This window comes from Arachis hypogaea, chromosome 11 (assembly GCF_003086295.3).
Source record: "Arachis hypogaea cultivar Tifrunner chromosome 11, arahy.Tifrunner.gnm2.J5K5, whole genome shotgun sequence".
In the NCBI taxonomy this organism is placed as follows: Eukaryota; Viridiplantae; Streptophyta; class Magnoliopsida; order Fabales; family Fabaceae; genus Arachis; species Arachis hypogaea.
The window spans coordinates 74,419,107-74,440,056 of NC_092046.1; the positions used below are offsets into that span (position 1 = coordinate 74,419,107).

At 38.0% G+C, this 20,950-nt stretch overlaps 1 protein-coding gene across 1 annotated transcript; it reads left to right on the plus strand.

Annotated features, from left to right (window-relative positions):
- The first annotated feature begins 19,036 nt into the window (after positions 1-19,036).
- LOC140176146 (zinc finger BED domain-containing protein RICESLEEPER 3-like) lies at positions 19,037-19,891 on the plus strand. The gene is made up of 3 exons (XM_072206034.1): positions 19,037-19,333; positions 19,414-19,744; positions 19,821-19,891. Exons 1-3 carry the CDS (start codon positions 19,037-19,039, stop codon positions 19,889-19,891), a joined length of 699 nt encoding a protein of 232 aa, XP_072062135.1.
- The last annotated feature ends 1,059 nt before the right edge of the window (positions 19,892-20,950 follow it).

Here is a 20,950-nt window from a genome sequence, read left to right on the forward strand (position 1 = left end):
TGTAGTGTGTGAAAATGAGGAAGAATGGAGGGCTTTATATAGGGAAGGGAGGGGGGGTAAGGTTCGGCCATTTAGGGTGGATTGGGTGGGAAATTGATTTTGAATTTTGAAGGTAGGTGGAGTTTATGAGGTAGGTTTATGGGGAAGAGTGGGTGGATGTGAGTGGTGAAGGGTTAATAGGGAAGAGAGATGGAGGTGATTGGTGAAGAGTTTTGGGGAAGAGTGTTTATGGGATTGTGTGAAAGAGGGGTGAGAAGAAGTGAGTGGAGGTAGGTGGGGATCCTGTGGGGTCCACAGATTCTGAGGTGATCCTGTGGGGTCCATAGATCCTGAGGTGTTCAAGGATTTACAACCTTGCACCAAATTAGGCATGTAAAATGCCCTTGCACACAACGCTGGGCGTTCAGCGCCAGGTTGGTGCCCATTTTGGGCGTTCAACGCCCAATTGTTGCCCATTTCTGGCATTGAACGCCAGAACCATGCTTGTTCTGGGCGTTCAGCGCCAGCTCCTCTCCAGGGTGCAATTCTGGCATTCAGCACCCAGATGCTGCCCATTTTGGGCGTTCAACGCCCAGATACTGCCCATTTATGGCGTTCAGCGCCAGAACCATGCTCTGTTCTGGTGTTGAACGCCAGGCAGGTGCTTCCTCCAGGGTGTGATTTTTCTTTCGCTATTTTTGATTCTGTTTCTAAATTTTTCGTTTATTTTGTGACTCCACATGATCATGAACCTAAGAAAACATGAAAAATAAAAATAAAATTAGATAAATAAACATTGGATTGCCTCCCAACAAGCGCTTCTTTAATGTCAATAGCTTGACAAAGGGCTCTCAGGGAGCCTCACAGATGTGCAGAGCTTTGTTGAGACCTCCCAACACCAAACTTAGAGTTTAGATATGGGGGTTTGACACCAAACTTAGAGTTTGGTTGTGGCCTCCCAATACCAAACTTAGAGTTTGACTGTGGGGGCTTTGGTTGACTCTGCTTTGAGAGAAGCTTTTTCTGCTTCCTCTCCATGGATGCAGAGAGAGATCCTTGAGTTGTAAACACAAGGTTGTCCTTATTTAATTGAAGGATCTCTTCTCCTCTGTCCACATCAATCACAGCTCTTGCTGTGGCTAGGAAAGGTCTTCCTAGGATGATGGATTCATCCTCTTCCTTTCCAGTATCCAGGACTATGAAATTAGCAGGGATGTAAAGGCCTTCAACCTTTACTAACACGTCCTCTACTTGTCCATAAGCCTGTTTTCTTGAATTGTCTGCCATCTCTAATGAGATTTTAGCAGCTTGCACCCCATAGATTCCTAGTTTCTCTATTACAGAGAGGGGCATGAGGTTTATTCTTGAACCAAGGTCACACAGAGCCTTAAAGATCATGGTGCCTATAGTACAAGGTATTATGAACTTTCCAGGATCCTGTTTCTTCTGAGGCAATGTCAGTTGATCCAGATCACTTAGTTCATTGGTGAACAAGGGAGGTTCATCTTCCCAAGTCTCAATGCCAAATAATTTGGCATTCAGCTTCATGATTGCACCAAGGAACTTGGCAGCTTGCTCTTCAGTGACATCCTCATTCTCTTCAGAAGAGGAATACTCAACAGAGCTCATGAAGGGCATAAGGAGGTTCAATGGAATCTCTATGGTCTCTAGATGAGCCTCAGATTCCTTTGGTTCCTCAGAGGGAAACTCCTTATTGATCACTGGACGTCCCAGGAGGTCTTCCTCCTTGGGATTCACGTCCTTCTCCTCTCTTATGGGTTCGGCCATGGTGATTAATTCAATGGCCTTGCACTCTCCTTTTGGATTCTCTTTTGTATTGCTTGGGAGAGTACTAGGAGGGATTTCAGTGATCCTTTTACTCAGCTGGCCTACTTGTGCTTCCAAATTTCTAATGGAAGACCTTGTTTCATTCATGAAACTCACAGTGGCCTTAGATAAATCGGAGACTAAGTTTGCTAAGCTAGATGGATTCTGCTCAGAATTCTCTGTCTGTTGCTGAGTGGATGATGGAAAAGGCTTGCTATTGCTAAACCTGTTTCTTCCACCATTATTAAAGCCTTGTTGGGGCCTTTGATCCTTCCATGAGAGATTTGGATGATTTCTCCATGATGGATTATAGGTGTTTCCATATGGTTCACCCATGTAATTTACCTCTGCTATTGCAGGGTTCTCAGGATCATAAGCTTCTTCTTCATAAGAAGCCTCTTGAGTACTGTTGGATGCAGCTTACATTCCACTCAGACTCTGAGAAATCATATTGACTTGCTGAGTCAATATTTTATTCTGAGCCAGTATGGCATTCAGAGTATCAATTTCAAGTACTCCCTTCTTCATAGGCGTTCCATTACTCACAGGATTTCTTTCAGAAGTGTACATGAACTGGTTATTAGCAACCATGTCAATGAGTTCTTGAGCTTCTGCAGGCGTTTTCTTTAGGTGGATGGATCCACCTGCAGAAATATCCAATGACATCTTTGATAGCTCAAATAAACCATCATAGAATATATCCAGGATGGTCCATTCTGAAAGCATGTCAGAAGGACACTTTTTGGTCAACAGTTTGTATCTTTCCCAAGCTTCATAGAGGGATTCACCATCTTTTTGTTTGATGGTTTGAACATCCACTCTAAGCTTGCTCAGCTTTTGAGGAGGAAAGAACTTGGCTAAGAAAGCCGTGACCAGCTTATCCCAAGAGTTCAGGCTATCTTTGGGTTGAGAGTCCAACCACACTCTAGCTCTGTCTCTTACAGCAAAAGGGAAAACATGAGCCTGTAGACTTCAGGATCTACTCCATTAGTCTTAACAGTATCACAGATCTGCAAGAATTCAGTTAAGAACTGAAAAGGATCTTCAGATGGAAGTCCATGAAACTTACAGTTCTGCTGCATCAGAGAAACTAGCTGAGGTTTCAGCTCAAAATTGTTTGCTCCAATGGTAGGGATAGAGATGCTTCTTCCATGTAAATTGGAATTAGGTGCAGTAAAGTCACCAAGCATTCTCCTTGCATTATTGTTATTGGGTTCGGCTGCCATCTCCTTTACTTGTTCAAAATTTTCAATAAGGTTGTCTCTGGATTGTTGTAATTTAGCTTCTCTTAGTTTCCTCTTCAGAGTCCTTTTAGGTTCTGGATCAGCTTCAACAAGAATGCCTTTTTCTTTGTTCCTGCTCATAAGAAAGAGAAGAGAACAAGAAAAGAAGAGGAATCCTCTTTGTCACAGTAAAGAGGTTCCTTATTGTTAGTAGAAGAAGAAAAGAAGAAAAAATTCGACCACAGATAGAAGAGGGGGTTCGAATTTGGTGAGTGATGTGAGGAAGAGGTGTTAGTAGATGAATAAATAAATAGAATGAGATGAAAGAGGGAGAATTTTGAAAATAATTTTTGAAAAAGAGTTAGTGATTTTCGAAAATGGTTTTTAAAAAAGGTTAGTAATTTTTCGAAAATAAAATAAAATAAAAAATAAAAAATTAAAATAATTAGTTAATTAAAAAGAATTTTTGAAAAAGAGGGAGATATTTTCGAAAATTAGAAAGAGAGAAAGTTAGTTAGGTAGTTTTGAAAAAGATAAGAAACAAACAAAAAGTTAGTTAGTTAGTTGAAACAAATTTTGAAAAGATAAGAAGTTAGGAAGTTAGAAAAGATATTTTGAAATCAAATTTTTTAAAAAGATAAGATAAGAAGATATTTTTGAAAAGATATGATTGAAATTAGTTTTGAAAAAGATTTGATTTTTAAAATCACAATTAATGACTTGATTCACAAGAAATCACAAGATATGATTCTAGAACTTAAAGTTTGAATCTTTCTTAACAAGTAAGTAACAACCTTTGAAATTTTTGAATCAAAACATTAATTGTTATTGTTATTTTCGAAAATTTGATATAAAAATAAGAAAAAGATTTTTGAAAAATATTTTTAAAATTTTTGAAAATAACTAAGAAAAATGAAAAAGATTTGATTTTTGAAAAAGATTTTGAAAAAGATAAGATTTTTAAATTGAAAATTTGATTTGACTCATAAAAACAACTAGATTTTTTAAAATTTTTGAAAAAGTCAAATCTAATTTTCGAAATTTTTGAGAGAGAAAAAGGGAAAGATATTTTTTTATTTTTGAATTTTTAATGATGAGAGGGAAAAACATGAAAAAGACTCAATGCATGAAAATTTTGGATCAAAACAATGAATGCATGCAAGAATGCTATGAATGTCAAGATGAACACCAAGAACACTTTGAATGTCAAGATGAACATCAATAACTTATTTTTGAAAAATTTTTAATGCAAAGAAAACATGCAAGACACCAAACTTAGAATTCTTTAATGCTTAGACACTAAGAATTCAAGAATGCATATGAAAAACAAGAAAAGACACAAAACATGCAAATGCAAAGATCAAACAAGAAGACTTACCAAGAACAACTTGAAGATCATGAAGAACACTATGAATGCATGAATTTTTTTCGAAAAATGCAAGATGAACATGCAATTGACACCAAACTTATAACATGACTCAAGACTCAAACAAGAACACAAAAATGTTTTTGATTTTTATGATTTTCTAAAATTTTTTTGGTTTTTTTTATATTTTTTTCGAAAATTATTATGAAAAATAAAAATAAGGATTCCAAAATTTTTAATATGAATTCCAGAAATCTTATGCTCTTTAGTCTAAAGCTCCAATCAAAGGGTTAGGCATGGCTTAATAGCCAGCCAAGCTTTAGTATGTAAATCAGGAACAGCAGCAGGTGGATTAGCAACAACTAGCTTGCTCTTGATAATAAATTGGAAGCCTCAGTCCAAATGAATTTAGACATGGCTTTAAAGCCAGCCAGGCTTTACATGCTTCATGAAACACTAGAATTCATTCTTTAAAAATTCTGAAGAAAAATATATTTTTGAAAACTTTTTTTTTCTTTTTTTCGAAAACAGGTGAGAAAATTTTGAAATATTTTTGAAAAAATTTTTTTTGAAAAGAAAACGAAAAGAAAGTTACCCAATCTGAGCAACAGGATGAACCGTCAGTTGTCCAAACTCGAACAATCCCCGGCAACGGCGCCAAAAACTTGGTGCACGAAATTGTGATCTCTGGTAATGGCTCCAAAAACTCTCAATTCATAATTTGTCACAACTTCGATACAACTAACCAGCAAGTGCACTGGGTCGTCCAAGTAATAAACCTTACGTGAGTAAGGGTCGATCCCACGGAGATTGTTGGTATGAAGCAAGCTATGGTCACCTTATAAATCTCAGTCAGGCGGATAATAATTGATTATGGAGTTTTCGAAATTAATACTAAAATAAGGATAGAAATACTTATGTAATTCATTGGTGAGAATTTCAGATAAGAATACGGAGATGCTTTTGTCCCTCTGAACCTCTGCTTTCCCGCTGTCTTCATCCAATCAGTCTTACTCCTTTCCATGGCAAGCTTTATGCAAGGGCATCACCGTTATCAATGGCTACAATCCCCTCCTCTTGTGAAAATGGTCCAAATGCTCTGTCACGGCACGGCTAATCATCTGAGGTTCCCGATCATACTGGAATAGGATTTACTATCCTTTTGCGTCTGTCACTATGCCCAGCACTCACGAGTTTGAAGTACGTCACAGCCATCCCTTCCCGGATCCTACTCGGAATACCACATAAAAGGTTTAGACTTTCCGGACCTCAGGAATGGCCATCCATGGGTTCTAACTTATACCACGAAGATCCTGATTAAGAGATCCAAGAGATATTCATTCTAGCTTGTTCGCATGTAGAATGGAAGTGTTTGTCAGGCACGCGTTCATAAGGGAGAATGATGATGAGCGTCACATAATCATCACATTCATCATGTTCTTGGGTGCGAATGGATATCTTAGAATCGGAATAAGTTGAATTGAATAGAAAGACAGTAGTACTTTGCATTAATCTTTGAGGAACAGCAGAGCTCCACACCTTAATCTATGGAGTGTAGAAACTCTACCGTTGAAAATACATAAGTGAAAGGTTCAGGCATGGCCGAGAGGCCAGCCCTCAAACGTGATCTAAGATAGCATACAACTGATCAAAGATGTCTAATACAATAGTAAAAAGTCCTATTTATAATAAACTAGCTACTAGGGTTTACAAAAGTAAGTAGTTGATGCATAAATCCACTTCTGGGGCCCACTTGGTGTGTGCTTGGGCTGAGCTTGAAGTCTACACGTGGAGAGGTCATTCTTGGAGTTGAACGCCAGATTTTGTGCCAGTTTGGGCGTTGAACTCCACTTTGCTGCTTGTTTCTGGCGCTGGACGCCAGAATTGGGCAGAGAGCTGGCGTTGAATGCCAATTTGCGTCATCTAAACTTGGGCAAAGTATGGACTATTATATTTTGCTAGAAAGCCCTGGATGTATACTTTCCAACGCAATTGGAAGCGCGCCATTTTGAGTTCTGTAGCTCCAGAAAATCCATTTTGAGTGCAGGGAGGTCAGAATCCAACAGCATCAGCAGTCCTTCTTCAACCTCTGAATCTGATTTTTGGCTCAAGTCCCTCAATTTCAGCCAGAAAATACCTGAAATCACAGAAAAACACACAAACTCATAGTAAAGTCCAGAAATGTGAATTTAACATAAAAACTAATGAAAACATCCCTAAAAGTAACCAGATTCTACTAAAAACATACTAAAAACAATGCCAAAAAGCGTATAAATTATCCGCTCATCACTTCCCCGAAGATAGGCGGCACACACGCGTGGATCACGCACACGCGTGACCTGGCAAAAATCCAATCCATGCCCACGCGTGGATGACGCTCACGCGTGACTTTGCTGCATACTGGACGTATCAGAAATCGCTAGGGGCGATATCTGGGCTGTTTTAGACCTAGGTTTCGTCCCAGAAAACACATATTAGAGGCTATAAAGTGGGAGAATCAATCCATTCATAACACAACATTCATAATTCTCAATTTAGGTTTTAGATGTAGTTTCTAGAGAGAGAGAGAGGCTCTCTCCTCTCTCTTAGGATTTAGGATTAGGATTTCTCTTAAGGTTAGGTTTAGTTCTTCTCCATTCCAGGTTCAATGTTCCTTTAATTTATATTCTATTCTACTTTTATTCATTCTATTACTTTAGTTGTTTACTTTTCCAAATTGGTTTATGGATTCCTATGTTTAATTTGATTTTGTATTTAATACAATTCGACGTATTTCAGATTTATGAGTGCTTTCTTCTATTTTATAATATAAATAATTTAGATTTTTCCCCTTTTGCTTTGGTTGAGTAATTGGTGACACTTGAGTTATCAAACTCAGCTGTTGATTGAAAATTAGAATTTGCTGATTGATTTGGATTCCTCTAAAGCTAGTCTTTCCATAGGAGTTGACTAGGACTTGAGGAATCAAATTGATTAGTCCACTTGACTTTTCTTTATTTAGTAAGGGTTAACTAAGTAGGAGCAATAAACAATTCTCATCACACCTTATAAGGATAACTAGGATGGGATTTCCAGTTCTTATACCTTGCACTGGTGCTCATGGTAATTAATTTACTTTCTTGTCATTTACTATTCTAGCTTTATATCTTAAAAAACCCCAAACATACCTTTCCATAACCAATAATAAATCATACTTCCCTGCAATTCCTTGAGAGACGACCCGAGGTTTAAATACTTCGGTTATAAATTTTATTGGGTTTTGTTACTTGTGACAACCAAAGTTTTTGTACGAAAGGATTCTTTGTTGGTTTAGAAACTATACCTACAACGTGATTATTTTTATGAAATTCTTTACTGGCAAAAATTAGACCAACCAAAAGTGCTCGAGCTCGGCTTCTCCAGAAAGGATCGAAGTCTAAGGGACTCGACCTTAAAAAAGATCGAGCTCAAGCAGGGGCACTATTCATACCCTGGGTCAAGCTGTACGACCCGGGCTGATTAAAGACAAGTCGATCGACCTCTTTAGGTTAGGACTATCTGAACTCTTCTCAAAGAGCTCGGCCAAATCACCAGAAAAGCCCAAAAAGGGCCCAAACAGAGGAACACGACCCAAATCCAAAGGCAGCCCAAGCCTAGAGAGATAAGGGCGGTTCCCTTGAAGATAAGATGACTTCACTCAAAGATAAGATAAGATAACTATCTTATCTCTAGAAAGGTCACTCCACACCATTATAAATACACTGGAACACCCAGGTATAACTCATACTCTGATTCTACTAAAAACCTGCTTAAAGCCCATGCTAACTTAAGCATCGGAGTCTCTTGCAGGTACCACCACCCTCTAGTGACGAAAGATCAGCATCATCAACAAGTCCAACAAGTCGGACACAACAACTCCGACCAAGTACAGAAGATCTCGTCCGAGATTGATGCACCACTATTTCGTGGTACATCTTGTGCTTAATTGAGTGGATTTTAACCACTATTCTCACACTTGTTCATGTAAATTGCATGTTTTACATTTTCCTTCCAAATCTTGTGCTATGATTGAAAACATACTTCTTTGGCCTTATATTTGCTAATATTAATCCTCTCTTATTACCATTCGATGCCGTGATATGTGCGTTAAGTGATTTCAGGGATTAGAGATCGACCAACAGTTTCAGGTAACCCTCGGAACAGTGCTGAAAGGTAAATTGACATAAATGTAAAGTGCAGAAAGTAAATGACAAAAAGTAAATGAAGAAAAATAAAATGAACATTGAGATCAAGAGATATTATAATTCTCTGGATCAAGTTCATCCTCATCTCTTCCTCAATCAATGCATTCATTGATCTTCTTGGCAATCTTAAGTGATTGGATCCCAATGTCTTGGCTCACTAATCTCTCTAAGCATGAACAATTTCCCAATGTCTTGGTTTAATTGTTCACGGGAAGAGGTGAAGTTTGGTCACTGATTATACCACACAACTTCATAGATCAAAGTATTGGTAGGATTACATGTCACTACATCCATCCAACCCCCAACCTAATCTAGTGTGAGAAAACAATTCTAGCATGATTTTCTCATTCCTTTGTCAAAGCTCCGAGAAAATCCAATTATGAACAATTTCTCCATCGAGACAATTGTTCAATTGAATTAAGATTGAAAGCTTTCTAGTAAGACAAAGAAATCATGATGAAAATTACAATTGATCCATTAAATATAAATAGAGCTCTCTAACCCAATGAAAAGAGTTAGTTTAGTTCATTGCTCTAAATTTAACAGAGAAAAATGAAAATGCAGAATAAAGAAGAAGATGAAGAAATAAAACTGGAATTGAAACTTCAAATTCAAAATGGAAATTACAAACTAAAATTAAACTAACAGAAAAGAAAAGAAAAGAAAGAAAAGTGCATGAAAGGTGTGTGTCAGGGGTTGTGGTTGCATGATCCTGGACTCCCCTCCGACCCAGAATGATTTCTCCAATCTAGCTACTGTCTATATATAGGCTTACAAAGATGAAAATTTAAATTACAAAAATGAATTAAAATTCCTAATCTAGATGCTTCTTGTGCCATGGATTGGGTGATGTTTGACGGGCTTTGCTTGCTTGCATGATCCAGGGGTGTAATTGGGGCCATTAGTAATGTTGCAGTGTTAAAAATTGCTCCCAGACTCTGTCATCCGTGTTTGCGTCAACGTTGGCATGCAAATGTCCGCTCCAACATTTTTCATTCCATGCATACGCGTCTCCCACGCGTACGCGTGCATTTTGCTTTTTTCCAATCGACGCGTACGCGTGACCTACGCATACATGTCATATCAAATTTTTGCCCACGGATGACATCGCGGACATTGGACCCAGCGTTTGATCCCTAACGTGACCTCCAACTTGGCCTTTTCACGCATGCGCGCAGGTGACGCTTACGCGTGGCTTGTCATTTTTTACTACTCATGCGTACGTGTGTGTTACGTGTACGCGTGGTTTGCCATTTCTTCATCATTCACGCCTACGCGTGAGGGACGCGTACGCGTGGCTGTAACTTTTTCCAGGCTTCTTTTGCACGCACGTTGGGGGTAACGTTGGATCACCAACGTTCCTTCCAACGTTGCTTCTTCAAATTTTCCTTATAGTGTTGGTTCATTGCCAATATTTATTCAAACTCTGTCATCAATGTTGGCTCTCCAACTCTATTTTTCTCTGTTTCTCTGCTTCTATTTTTCCTGTCATCAAACAAACAAGTGTATCAAAGTAACATACAGGATAATCTTTATTCTACTAAGTGTGCTAATAATGCTCAAAATTATTACTTCACTTAGTATGATCTTATTCCATCATATTTACCCTGTATATTAACAAAAATTCACCTGTGCTTGAGATTTCCTTAATGCAGAGATTTTTCATGTTTGTGCTCCTTTATTCATAAAATTTGTATGAAAACTAAACCAAAATTTAGTGAAAAAGCATAGAAAAATAGGCTATGATGCCTTGGCATCATAACTTAATAAAAAGTAAAATAATTGAATCTGATCACTCGGACTACCATGAGATCATGCCGAAAATGCGCTTTAATAAAGAATAACCTGTGGTTTACGTAGGATTAGTTAGCAGATGCGGATAAAGTAGCTCATTCAGAAAAGGATGAGTTCATGTTCTTTACTCCACTTTCAATTATGTTAGGATTTTTTCTGAGAATATTGATCTGTAGAAGCAGCTGGAGTCGAATCGGGAAGCTTATCAGAACCTGGAGGATTCAATCATTAAGAGCTCGGAAGAGGCTTTTAGGGTGTTTAAGGAACAAGTCGGAGTCATCGCTCCTAACTTGGACCTTTCACCCCTCCATCCTCGTCCTGAAACCAATTCTAAGTTGAAGACTCATGGGGAATGTATTGTTGAGTCTCCTCCTCATGAGGTGGAGCAACAAGAAGGATTCCTGCCGAGCTCTTCTGAAGCTCCGACTTCTGCAGCCGAAGAGATCTCTTCAACCCTTCCGACTCCTACAGCAGACCCGAGTTCCACTCCCCTTGATGACTCTAATCCTTTCCTTGGTTCACAATGATTTTCAACTACTAGGGCCCGGCTTGTGGGCCCTTTTTGAATAATTTATTTTTTATGTGTTTGTTTTCTGTGGTGATTTCTAACACTTGTCCCTTAATAGGGTCATTAACAAAATTTGTTTGTTTTGTTGGTCCTTTTTTGGATAAGGACCTTTAACAAAATATTTTGATTATGTATGTTTGTGGGCATTTTTTATGCTTGCAAATAATTTTTGTTGACTGATTTTTATAAGGCTTTTTGCGAAAAACCCTTTGTTGTTTTGATCTTCCTGGTTTATGAAAAAGTTTTTCGTCATATGAACTGTTCTAAGTTAAAACTTTCCGAAAACTTTTTGTGGGGTAATTTTGAGAAAACCTTCACTTCTATCTTCGAGGGATTTTTGTATCTCTTTCTGTGTTCCATTATTTTGATTTTACATATTCAATTTTACTTATTGAATTATTTTCATAACTTAGGTTATTTTTGCGATGCATTTTGTTTTTTTCGGGCTTTCTGACTTGTGAGTCATTAGCGATATTATTCCCGAGTTATCATGACCGTCCTTTGTAACCTCTTTACACCGACTTGTACCTCATCGTTTTATCTCGCCGACCACTTAGGTCCGTCAAAGGATTTTCATGCTTTTTCGAGCTTAAATCAGTGCGTTTCGTAGAATAATAATACTAATGGAATTATGAAGAGATAAAGCAAATGCTTATTGATTTAAAACTTTGTTGTTAGCTGCTAAGGGATTTAAAACTTTTAACCCTTAGTTCCCACTTTGATGCCTCGTTAAAACCCCCTTCAAGAAAATCCTATTTTGGGAAAAAACCATGAATTCGAGAAAAAGAGTACATCAGGGAGCGGAGTTCGCTTCTAGCTATAATACCTCCTCATATTGGAGGCGTGCCATGATCTGGGGAGATCACCGCTGCGTAAGTCGGATACTTTGTAATATCCCTTTCCAAGGACTCACTTATCTTATATGTCCCTTTCCAGTTGGCGGCAAGCTTTCATTCGCCTGATTTGCTTACGCCTATGTCATTCCTAATCAGGACCAAGTCGTCTGAGGCGAAGCTTCTGTGAATGAATTTCTTGTTGTATCTACTCGTCATCCTTTGCTTGAGCGCTGTTCATACCCTGGGTCGAGCTGTCCGACCCGGGATGTTTGACGACAAGTCAACTGACCTCTTCAGGTTAGGACTACCCGACCTCTTCTCAATGAGCTCGGCCAAATCACCCGAAAAGCCCAATAAAGGCCCAAAAAAAAGGAACACGACCAAAATCCAAAGGCAGCACAAGCCTATAAAGATATAAGATGACTTCACTCAAAGATAAGATAAGATAAGATGACTTCGCTCAAAGATAAGATAAGATAAGATAAGATAACTATCTTATCTCTAGAAAGGTCATTCCTCACCATTATAAATACACTGGAGCACCCAGGTATAACTCATACTCTGATACTACTAAAAACCTGCTTAATACCCTTGCTAACTTAAGCATCGGAGTCCCTTGCAGGTACCACCACCCTCCGGTGACAAAGGATCAGCATCACTAACAAGTCCAACAAGTTGGGCGCGGTGGCTCCAGCCACCACCCACAAGTCAGACACGTCAGCGCCGACCAGCACAGAAGATCTCGTCCGAGATTGACCTACAGTTTCAGGTAACCCTCAGAACATTGGTGCCGTTGTCGGGGAATCTAGAAGTCATCCCATCATCATGGTGGACAACCTTGACAACAACCACAATTCTGATTTAGAAAACAGAACGCCACATAAGAATGCGGAGGTCACAATAGACGATATTTCTCAACCTAACAAAGACAATAATACACCAAATACGGGAGCCATGGAGGCACTTTAGGATCGCCTAAAACAACTCGAAAAAGAGGTCGGGTATCAACAAGAAGCCGAAAGAGACCTACAAAGGGAAGCTAGACGACGCCGCGAGTTAGAGGACAAGTTCCTAAAACTCGAAGCCGATCTCAAGGCCAAAACTACTCGATCCAGCCACGAAGATGGCTCCCGTAAGGACCAAGACCCATTCACCAAAGAGATCATGAAGACCAAAATCCCAAAGAACTTCAAACCTCCGGACATGACTTTATACGATGGCACAGCAGATCCCAACCATCATCTCAGTAATTTCAGAAGCTGAATGTACCTCACTGATGCCTCAGATGCAGTCCACTGCAAAGCCTTCCCTACTACTTTAACAAAAATAGCAATTAGATGGTTCGACAACCTACCCCCTAGGTCCATCTCAAGCTTTGACAATTTAGCCAAAAAGTTTCTAGCTAGATTCTCCATCCAAAAAGACAAAACTAAGCACGCCCCAAGTCTATTAGGAATCAAGCAAGGAGATCGGGAAAGTCTCCGCAGCTACATGGAAAGATTCAACAAAGCATGTCTGGACATATAAAGTCTGCCAACTGAAGCCGCCATTATGGGTCTCATCAACGGCTTACGAGAAGGACCTTTTAGTCACCCAATATCGAAAAAACATTCCACATCCCTGAATAAAGTGCAAGAACGAGCAGAGAAATACATCAACATGGAGGAAAACTCTCGACTAGGAGAGACCTCAAAATTAGGATTCTCCTACTCCTCCCGGGATAAGCATAAAGAGTCCAAGAAAAAAGAAGATCAGCATGGAGAAAAGATCAAGAAATACCACAATTACACCCCTCTGTGGGTGTCTCTTGTAGATGTCTATCGAGAAGTATGCCATACTGAAAAGATACCCCCCAGCTCGCCCAATTAAAAGCAAGAGAGGAGGAGGAAATCAGACTGAATACTGTGAATACTATCGAATCTATGGACATTCCACCAATGAATGCTTCGACTTGAAAAATGTCATAGAAAAACTGGTAAGAGAAGGAAAACTAGATCGGTATTTAGCCAGCCGAGCAGATGAACCAAGAAAAAGAAGAAGGGACGAAGATGTCGGATGAACTGAACGACCACCTCGTACACCAGAGAGACATGTCCACATGATACATGGAGGATTTGTGGAAGAGAAATCTCTAAATCATCTCGCAAAAGACATCTTAAAGAGGTATATCAGGTTGAGGGTGGAGAAGAAGCACCTGACATCCCCACTATCACTTTCACTAAAGAGGATGCAGCTGGCATCATCTCGGGGCATGACGATCCCATGGTCATCACTATCATATTGGCCAACGCTAATCTCCACCGCACACTGGTAGACCAGGGAAGCTCGGCTGATATCTTATTCAAAACCGCCTTCGATAAACTTGGCTTGGAAGAAAAAGAGCTAAGAGCATATCCGAACAGCCTATTCGGGCTGGGAGACACTCCAATCCAACCACTTGGATACATCTCACTACATACAACCTTTGGAAAAGGAAACCGGTCAAGGACACTCAATATAGACTACATCATGGTCCATGTGAGTTCAGCCTACAATGCCCTAATAGGTCAGACAACGTTAAATCAGCTCGGCGCAGTAGTCTCGACTCCACACCTGTGCATGAAGTTCCCAACCACAGAAAGAATAGCTACGATAAAAGCAGCTCAGAAGACGGCGTGCCACTGTTACAACGAAAGTCTAAACCTTAGAGGCAGAGGAGAAGAATTCCACACCATCGAACTCGGGGGAGTTCTAAGGCGGGAAGAACTTCACCCACAACCCGAAGGCGAAATAGAAAAAGTCCAGATCGGAGATGTCCTAGATAAAACAACCAATATCGGCACAATCGTAAAAGGAAACATAAAGGAGTCACTCATACAGTTCTTAAGAGACAATGTCGACCTCTTTGCATGGAAGGCCGCAGACATGCCAGGCATAGACCCTAAGTTAATGTGCCACAAGTTGGCAGTTTACCCAGGATCTCGGCCAGTACAGCAGAGACGCATAAATCTCATACCAAAATGATCCTAAGCTGTGGAAGAGCAAGTACAAGCTCTACTGGAGGCAAGATTCATAAGAGAAGTTAAGTACCCACTATGGATAGCTAACGTCGTCTTGGTGAAAAAATCAAATGGGAAGTGGCGGATGTGCACCGACTATACTGATCTCAACAAAGCCTGCCAAAAAAAATCCTTATCCATTCCCAAGTATCGACACTCTGGTAGATGCCTCCTCCGGATACAAATAGCTCTCGTTTATGGACGCATATTCAGGATACAATCAAATCCTGATGTACCCACCTAACCAAGAAAAATCCTCTTTTTTAACTCTGAAAGCAAACTACTGCTATATCGTCATGCCATTCGAACTCAAAAACGCAAGAGCCACTTATCAAAGACTAATGAATAAAGTCTTCATAGACCACATCGAGAAAATCATGGAAGTCTACATGGACGATATGCTAATAAAAACACAAAGTGAAGAGTCGTTACTATCCGACCTCACCCAAGTATTTGACACTATAAGAAGTAGAAGTATCAATTTAGTCCAAACCTTAGGGCCAGCCCTCAACCCTCCAAAAAAATTCTAGCCCACAGCCCTAAAAATTATAAAATGATATTTTGTAACCCCAACTCTAATTAAGCCCTCCCAACAAAAAAGCAAAATAGGGCTGGCCCTATAAGCCCTAGAAGCCCCAAATCTAATCTTCTCCTCCCTGAGACCCTGACCTGAGATTTTAGGCTGAGAACTACTTGCGTTGAAATGGTGAAACTGTGAAAGGATTTGCATTGAAACGGTGAAACTGTGAAAGGATCTGCGTTCTACCTGCGAAATCCGTGGCTACTTCTCCTCCCTCACGTGGAATCAGAGGTGGGTTTCTTCATTTTCTGTCCCTCTCTGAGTTTCTTCTTTGTTTGTTTGCAATTACATCACCCATTTTAATTCTGTTGACTGTTATCTGAGGTGGGTGATTTCAAAATGGTTGAACTATGAATTGTGGACTGTGAACTATGAACTTGTTTTCAATTTTTTTCTAAAAGGAGATTATGGAATTGAGAATCAAAGTTGAGTTTTAGTTACCATTTTTCAATAATCTGCTATTTGATTCCTACATAAGCAATTGTTCTGCTTTTAAACTTGTTTAATGTGATTTTGGTATTGTTGCTTAGCATTATTAACTATTGGATTGTTTAGCTTTTGTCTATTCGACTATTCCATATTTTCTTTCTATGCTGATTTTGATTCATTATCTTCATATTTGGATGAGTTTCATGAGAATGGTAATTGCATAATAATTTCTTTTTACTATTTTACTTACAAGTTACAATTTTACAATTCTTATATTACTGGTTTGGAAACATATTATGTATAACAGTAGCAATTGTTTTCCTTGTTTCTTATACATACTCTTGGAAAAGATACTTAGAGATAAAGGAAGAAAAAGTGAACATTGTTGTATTGTTGATTTTAGATAAAAACCATGGAGTCTAGTATTTTGTTACAGGATGACATGTACCACCATCTTCTTCAACTTATTGGATCAGATGTCTGATTTATTTTTCACTTGTCTTTTGTCTATTTTTCACCACTTGTTCCATATGTGACTTTCTTTAAGATTCTATCTTCATTTATTTAATTAAAGGCTTCTTGGTCTAAATTTAAGAAATAACTTTATCTTTTTAACAAAAAAATAAAAGGGCAGCTGATCACAAAGTTATATTGTTAAAGGATTCCGAGGTTTTCTATTATGACATCTTTTGATTTTAAATTATAAGAACTTTGTGATTTGATGCTTATGTAGTGTAGACTGTAGACTGATTTTGCAGTCTATGATTTTGTTGGTGTGAAACTGAGATTATGCTTTTGATCTCCTAAGGACCTTGTGTAGAGAAAATTTAGTTGTGTTTATTTCAGAACTGTATGTGAAAGAACTTATTGATTGCGTGTCTTTTTCGCAGTGCAATTTCCTGGTGTGGAAAACTGAATGCTATAGCTTGTCCCTACGAAACATGTGCTAGAATTCCCAGGTTAGTGTACACTTGTTATCCAGTGCCTGTGTTTCTCGCCTTATCTTTGATTATGTACTAAATGTTCTGTTGCCAACATGTCTATTAGTTTAGATAACTGATAATCTTCTGTAATGTTTCTTGCTTTTTCTGGTCTTTTGTTTTCATAGCTCAACTGCAAATCCACTATTTTGGATCCCTATACATATTGTGATCCCAGAGAGGCCTATTGAATGTGCAGTATTCGATGTCCTAGTAGGTATTTTAACTTCATTACTTTCTTTCAATTGAACTGCTTTGTTTTCTTTCTATCTTTTCATTTATATGTCTATGAGAATTTGATCAGTTACACTGTATACATTCCGCAGATTCTCCTCGTGATTCTGTACAGTTTATTGAGTGGTCCCCTACTCCTTGTCCCCATGCATTATTGATAGCTAATTTTCATGGGAGGGTAACTATTTGGACTCAACCATCTCAAGTAAGTGAAGGTTACATAAGTGGGTACTACAATAAAAATTTATAGCACAACTTAGTAGTTTTAGTATAATAATATAGTTAGAAGTTCTCTGCCATGAGTTTTCCTATGACCATAGATTTCGTTAACATTTTCTATTTAGCTTCCTGTATGATTGAGCAGATTATCAAAATCTTTGGATGAAAAGGAGATTTGACTATATGTTATAGATTAGTCCTAGGAGGCTAATTTAATTAATTCTCTTGATACTTGTGTCTGCTGGTGGGATGATACTTTTTTTCGGCCTAAGTTTCAGCTTCTCTTTCTTTTCCATTCCTAATACATGCTTTGCTTGTTTGATTGATTGTTACTGTTTTCTCTTCAATTACTTCTTATTGAAACTTCAGAGATGAATAATTAATATGAATTAATGAATGTTGTTGTTGTTGCTATAGAATTTTAATACACATTATTTGGATATGATTAGGAAATTTATAAACATAGATGATGAGATTATTTCTGAGACTCCTGTTCAAGCTTCTGGTAGTGTTGATTCTGGTAAAAAATCTAATGTTTGGAGGTTTTTTAAGAAGATTGGAAAAGACAGAGATGGTATTGAAAAGGCTGAATGCAATTTTTGTCATCATGAATACAAAATTGGAAAAAATCCAAAAACTAAGAATGGTTACGGGACTTCTCATCTAAGTCGTCAGATAGTTTCTTGTAAATCTATACCCCTCAATATTAGATTTGATGATGATATAGAGGGTCTGCCAACCAAAATTGATCAGAATATTCATAGAAAAAAATTCGCTCAGGCTATAGCAAAACATGATCTTGCATTTAGCTTTGTTGAGTATGAGGGTATTAGAGATTGGATTAATTACATTAGTCCAACGATTATAATGCCTTCTAGAAACACTTTAGTTTCAGATCTTCAAATGATTTATTCAACAGAGAAAGAGAAATTGAGGCAGAAGATATCTAGGATACCTAATAGAATTTGTTTGACATCTGATGTGTGGACAACATCTACCACTGAAGGATATATTTGTCTGACAGCTCATTTTGTTGATGAGAATTGGCGACTAGTGAGTAAGATTTTGAATTTTTGTCAAATGATTCCTCCCCATACTGGAACCGATATGGAAGCAGTCTTATTTAACTCTTTGAAGAAATGGGGTATTGATAAGAAAGTATTTTCTATTACTTTAGATACTGCTTCTGCAAATGACAACATGCAAAACATCTTAAAAACTCATCTACGTAAGCAGAATAGTTTGCTTTACGATGGAGAATATTTTCATGTGTGTTGCTCCGTTCACATTTTAAATTTGATTGTGCAAGAAGGGTTAAAGGTGGCTGTTGGAGCTTTATTTAAAATAAGAGAGAGTGTGAAATATGTGAAAGCTTCTGATGGGAGAATGATGAAATTCAAAGATTGTGTGCAGCAAGCAGAACTTGAAGAAGGTGTTGGTCTAAAATCAGATGTTCCAACTCGATGAAATTCTACATATATGATGTTGGAAAGTGCAATTAAATTTGAAAAAGCGTTTGACATCCTTAGTGTTGTAGATGGAGCTTATAAAGATTGTCCGACAAATGAAGAATGGAGCTTAGCAAAAAAAATATGTGAATTTTTAGAGCCATTTTATGAAACTACAAACCTCATTTCGGGTTCATCATATCCAACATCAAATTTGTATTTTATGCAAGTTTGGAAAATTGAATGTCTTTTGGAAGACAATCAAACTTGTGATGATGTTATTATTATGAACATGGCTTTCAGAATGAAGATGAAGTTTGATAAATATTGGAAAGATTATAGCACTGTCTTGGCTTTTGGGACAATTCTTGATCCTCGATTAAAGTTAAAGTTCTTGAGGTTTTGTTACAAAAAACTAGATCCTTCAACCTTTGAATTGAAGGCAAATAAAGTATTGGAGAAATTTAAAAGGTTGTATGGAGAGTACATAAATACTTTTGGTGGTTCAACAATTTCTCAAAGTAGTAATCAATCTCCTATGTCACCTGAAGAAGGAAGGCTTACAAAGAAGAGAAAAATGGTGATGAAGGTATTTAATTTTAATATAGTATTATTTTCTCCTATTATGTTTATTCGTTACTTAAATAATCTTTATACTATATCTTTTAGGAGTTCAGAGAATTTGACTGTGAAACCCAAACTTCCAAGGATAAAGATGAATTAGAGATTTATCTAAAAGAAGGTTTGATTCACACCAATGAAGATGATTTGAAGTATGATGTGCTGAATTTTTGGAAGATTAATGAGGATAGGTTTCCCACTCTGTCAGTTATAGCCAGAGATGTTTTAAGTATTCCCATCACTACGGTAGCATCTGAGTCTGCATTCAGTATTGGTGGACGTGTTTTAACAAAATATAGAAGTTCCACTCTTCATGAGCATGTCCAAATGCTTATTTGCACAAGGAGTTGGTTACGTGGATTTGTTCCAAATCATGATGGTAAATATTTATGAAATTTTTTTCAAATAATATTTTAAATTGAATTTCTAACTATTTTTTAATTGGTTGATTTTAGATGATGAAATTGGTGAAATTCATGAAGAAGAAGTGTCAACAGCAACGATGCATCCCCCTCAACATTCATGATTTTAGATGATGAATTTTTGTGTCAACTTTATTTTGATTTTCTAGAGACATTATTGATGGTAAATTCTAGAGAGTAAGAAAAAGGGTGATGAGATAGTGAATGCCATGTTTGATTTAATATGATCAATGTACATTATTAACATTTATTTTTTAATTTTTTTTTATTTTTTACGCATAAAAATGATAAAGGGATAAAACAAACTAATGACTTTTAATAAGTTTTATGTGTGTTGTTGAAATAGAAAATGTAAAAAAAAAAAAGAAAATTAGGTAACCCATGGTTGGCCCTAGGGCTTTTGGCCCATGAGGGCTTTTGGCCCTGAGGGCTTTTTAAAAATTTGACCCTATTAGTTAAAGGGCTTTTTATTCTTCTGGCCCTATAAAGTAGGGCCAAAGCCCTATAGGGCCAAACATATTGACACCACTAAAGAAGGAATGGCATGCGCCTTAACCCTGCAAAATGCACCTCCGCAGTAGAAGCCGGCAAATTCTTGGGTTTTATGCTCACACAAAGGGGAATTGAAGCCAACCCGGACAAATGCAAGGCTATACTCGACATGAAGAGTCCAACCAGCGTTAAAGAGGTACAAGAACTCAATGGAAGATTGGCAGCCTTGTCCAGATTTCTAGCTGAATCGGCAATAAGATCTCTCCCCTTCTACGCCACTCTAAGGAAGGGAAAGAGGTTTGAATGGACAACAGAGTGCGAGCAGGCCTTCCAGGATTTCAACAGGTTCCTGGGACAACCACCTATTCTAAATCGGCCACGAGAAGGAGAACCACTTGTATTATACCTCGCAGTAGGAAATCGGGCAATAGCCTCAACATTGGTCCGAGAAGATGACAATGGATAACAACCTATATACTTCATCAGCAAAGCATTACAAGGGTCCGAATTGAACTATCAAAAGATAGAAAAATTTGCTTATGCTCTCATACTAACATCTCGATGACTCCACCCATATTTCCAAGCCCACATCATCATGATTCGGACCAACTAACCCAAAAAAAGCATTCTGCAGAAAACAGACTTAGGAGGAAGAATCCTACAATGGGCAG

Coding starts and splice junctions, on each gene's coding strand:
- LOC140176146 (XM_072206034.1), top strand. CDS start 19,037: ATGGCTTTCAGAATGAAGATGAAGTTTGATAAATATTGGAAAGATTAT. Junction 19,334..19,413: donor AGAGAAAAATGGTGATGAAG/GTATTTAATTTT, acceptor TATATCTTTTAG/GAGTTCAGAGAATTTGACTG. Junction 19,745..19,820: donor ATTTGTTCCAAATCATGATG/GTAAATATTTAT, acceptor GGTTGATTTTAG/ATGATGAAATTGGTGAAATT.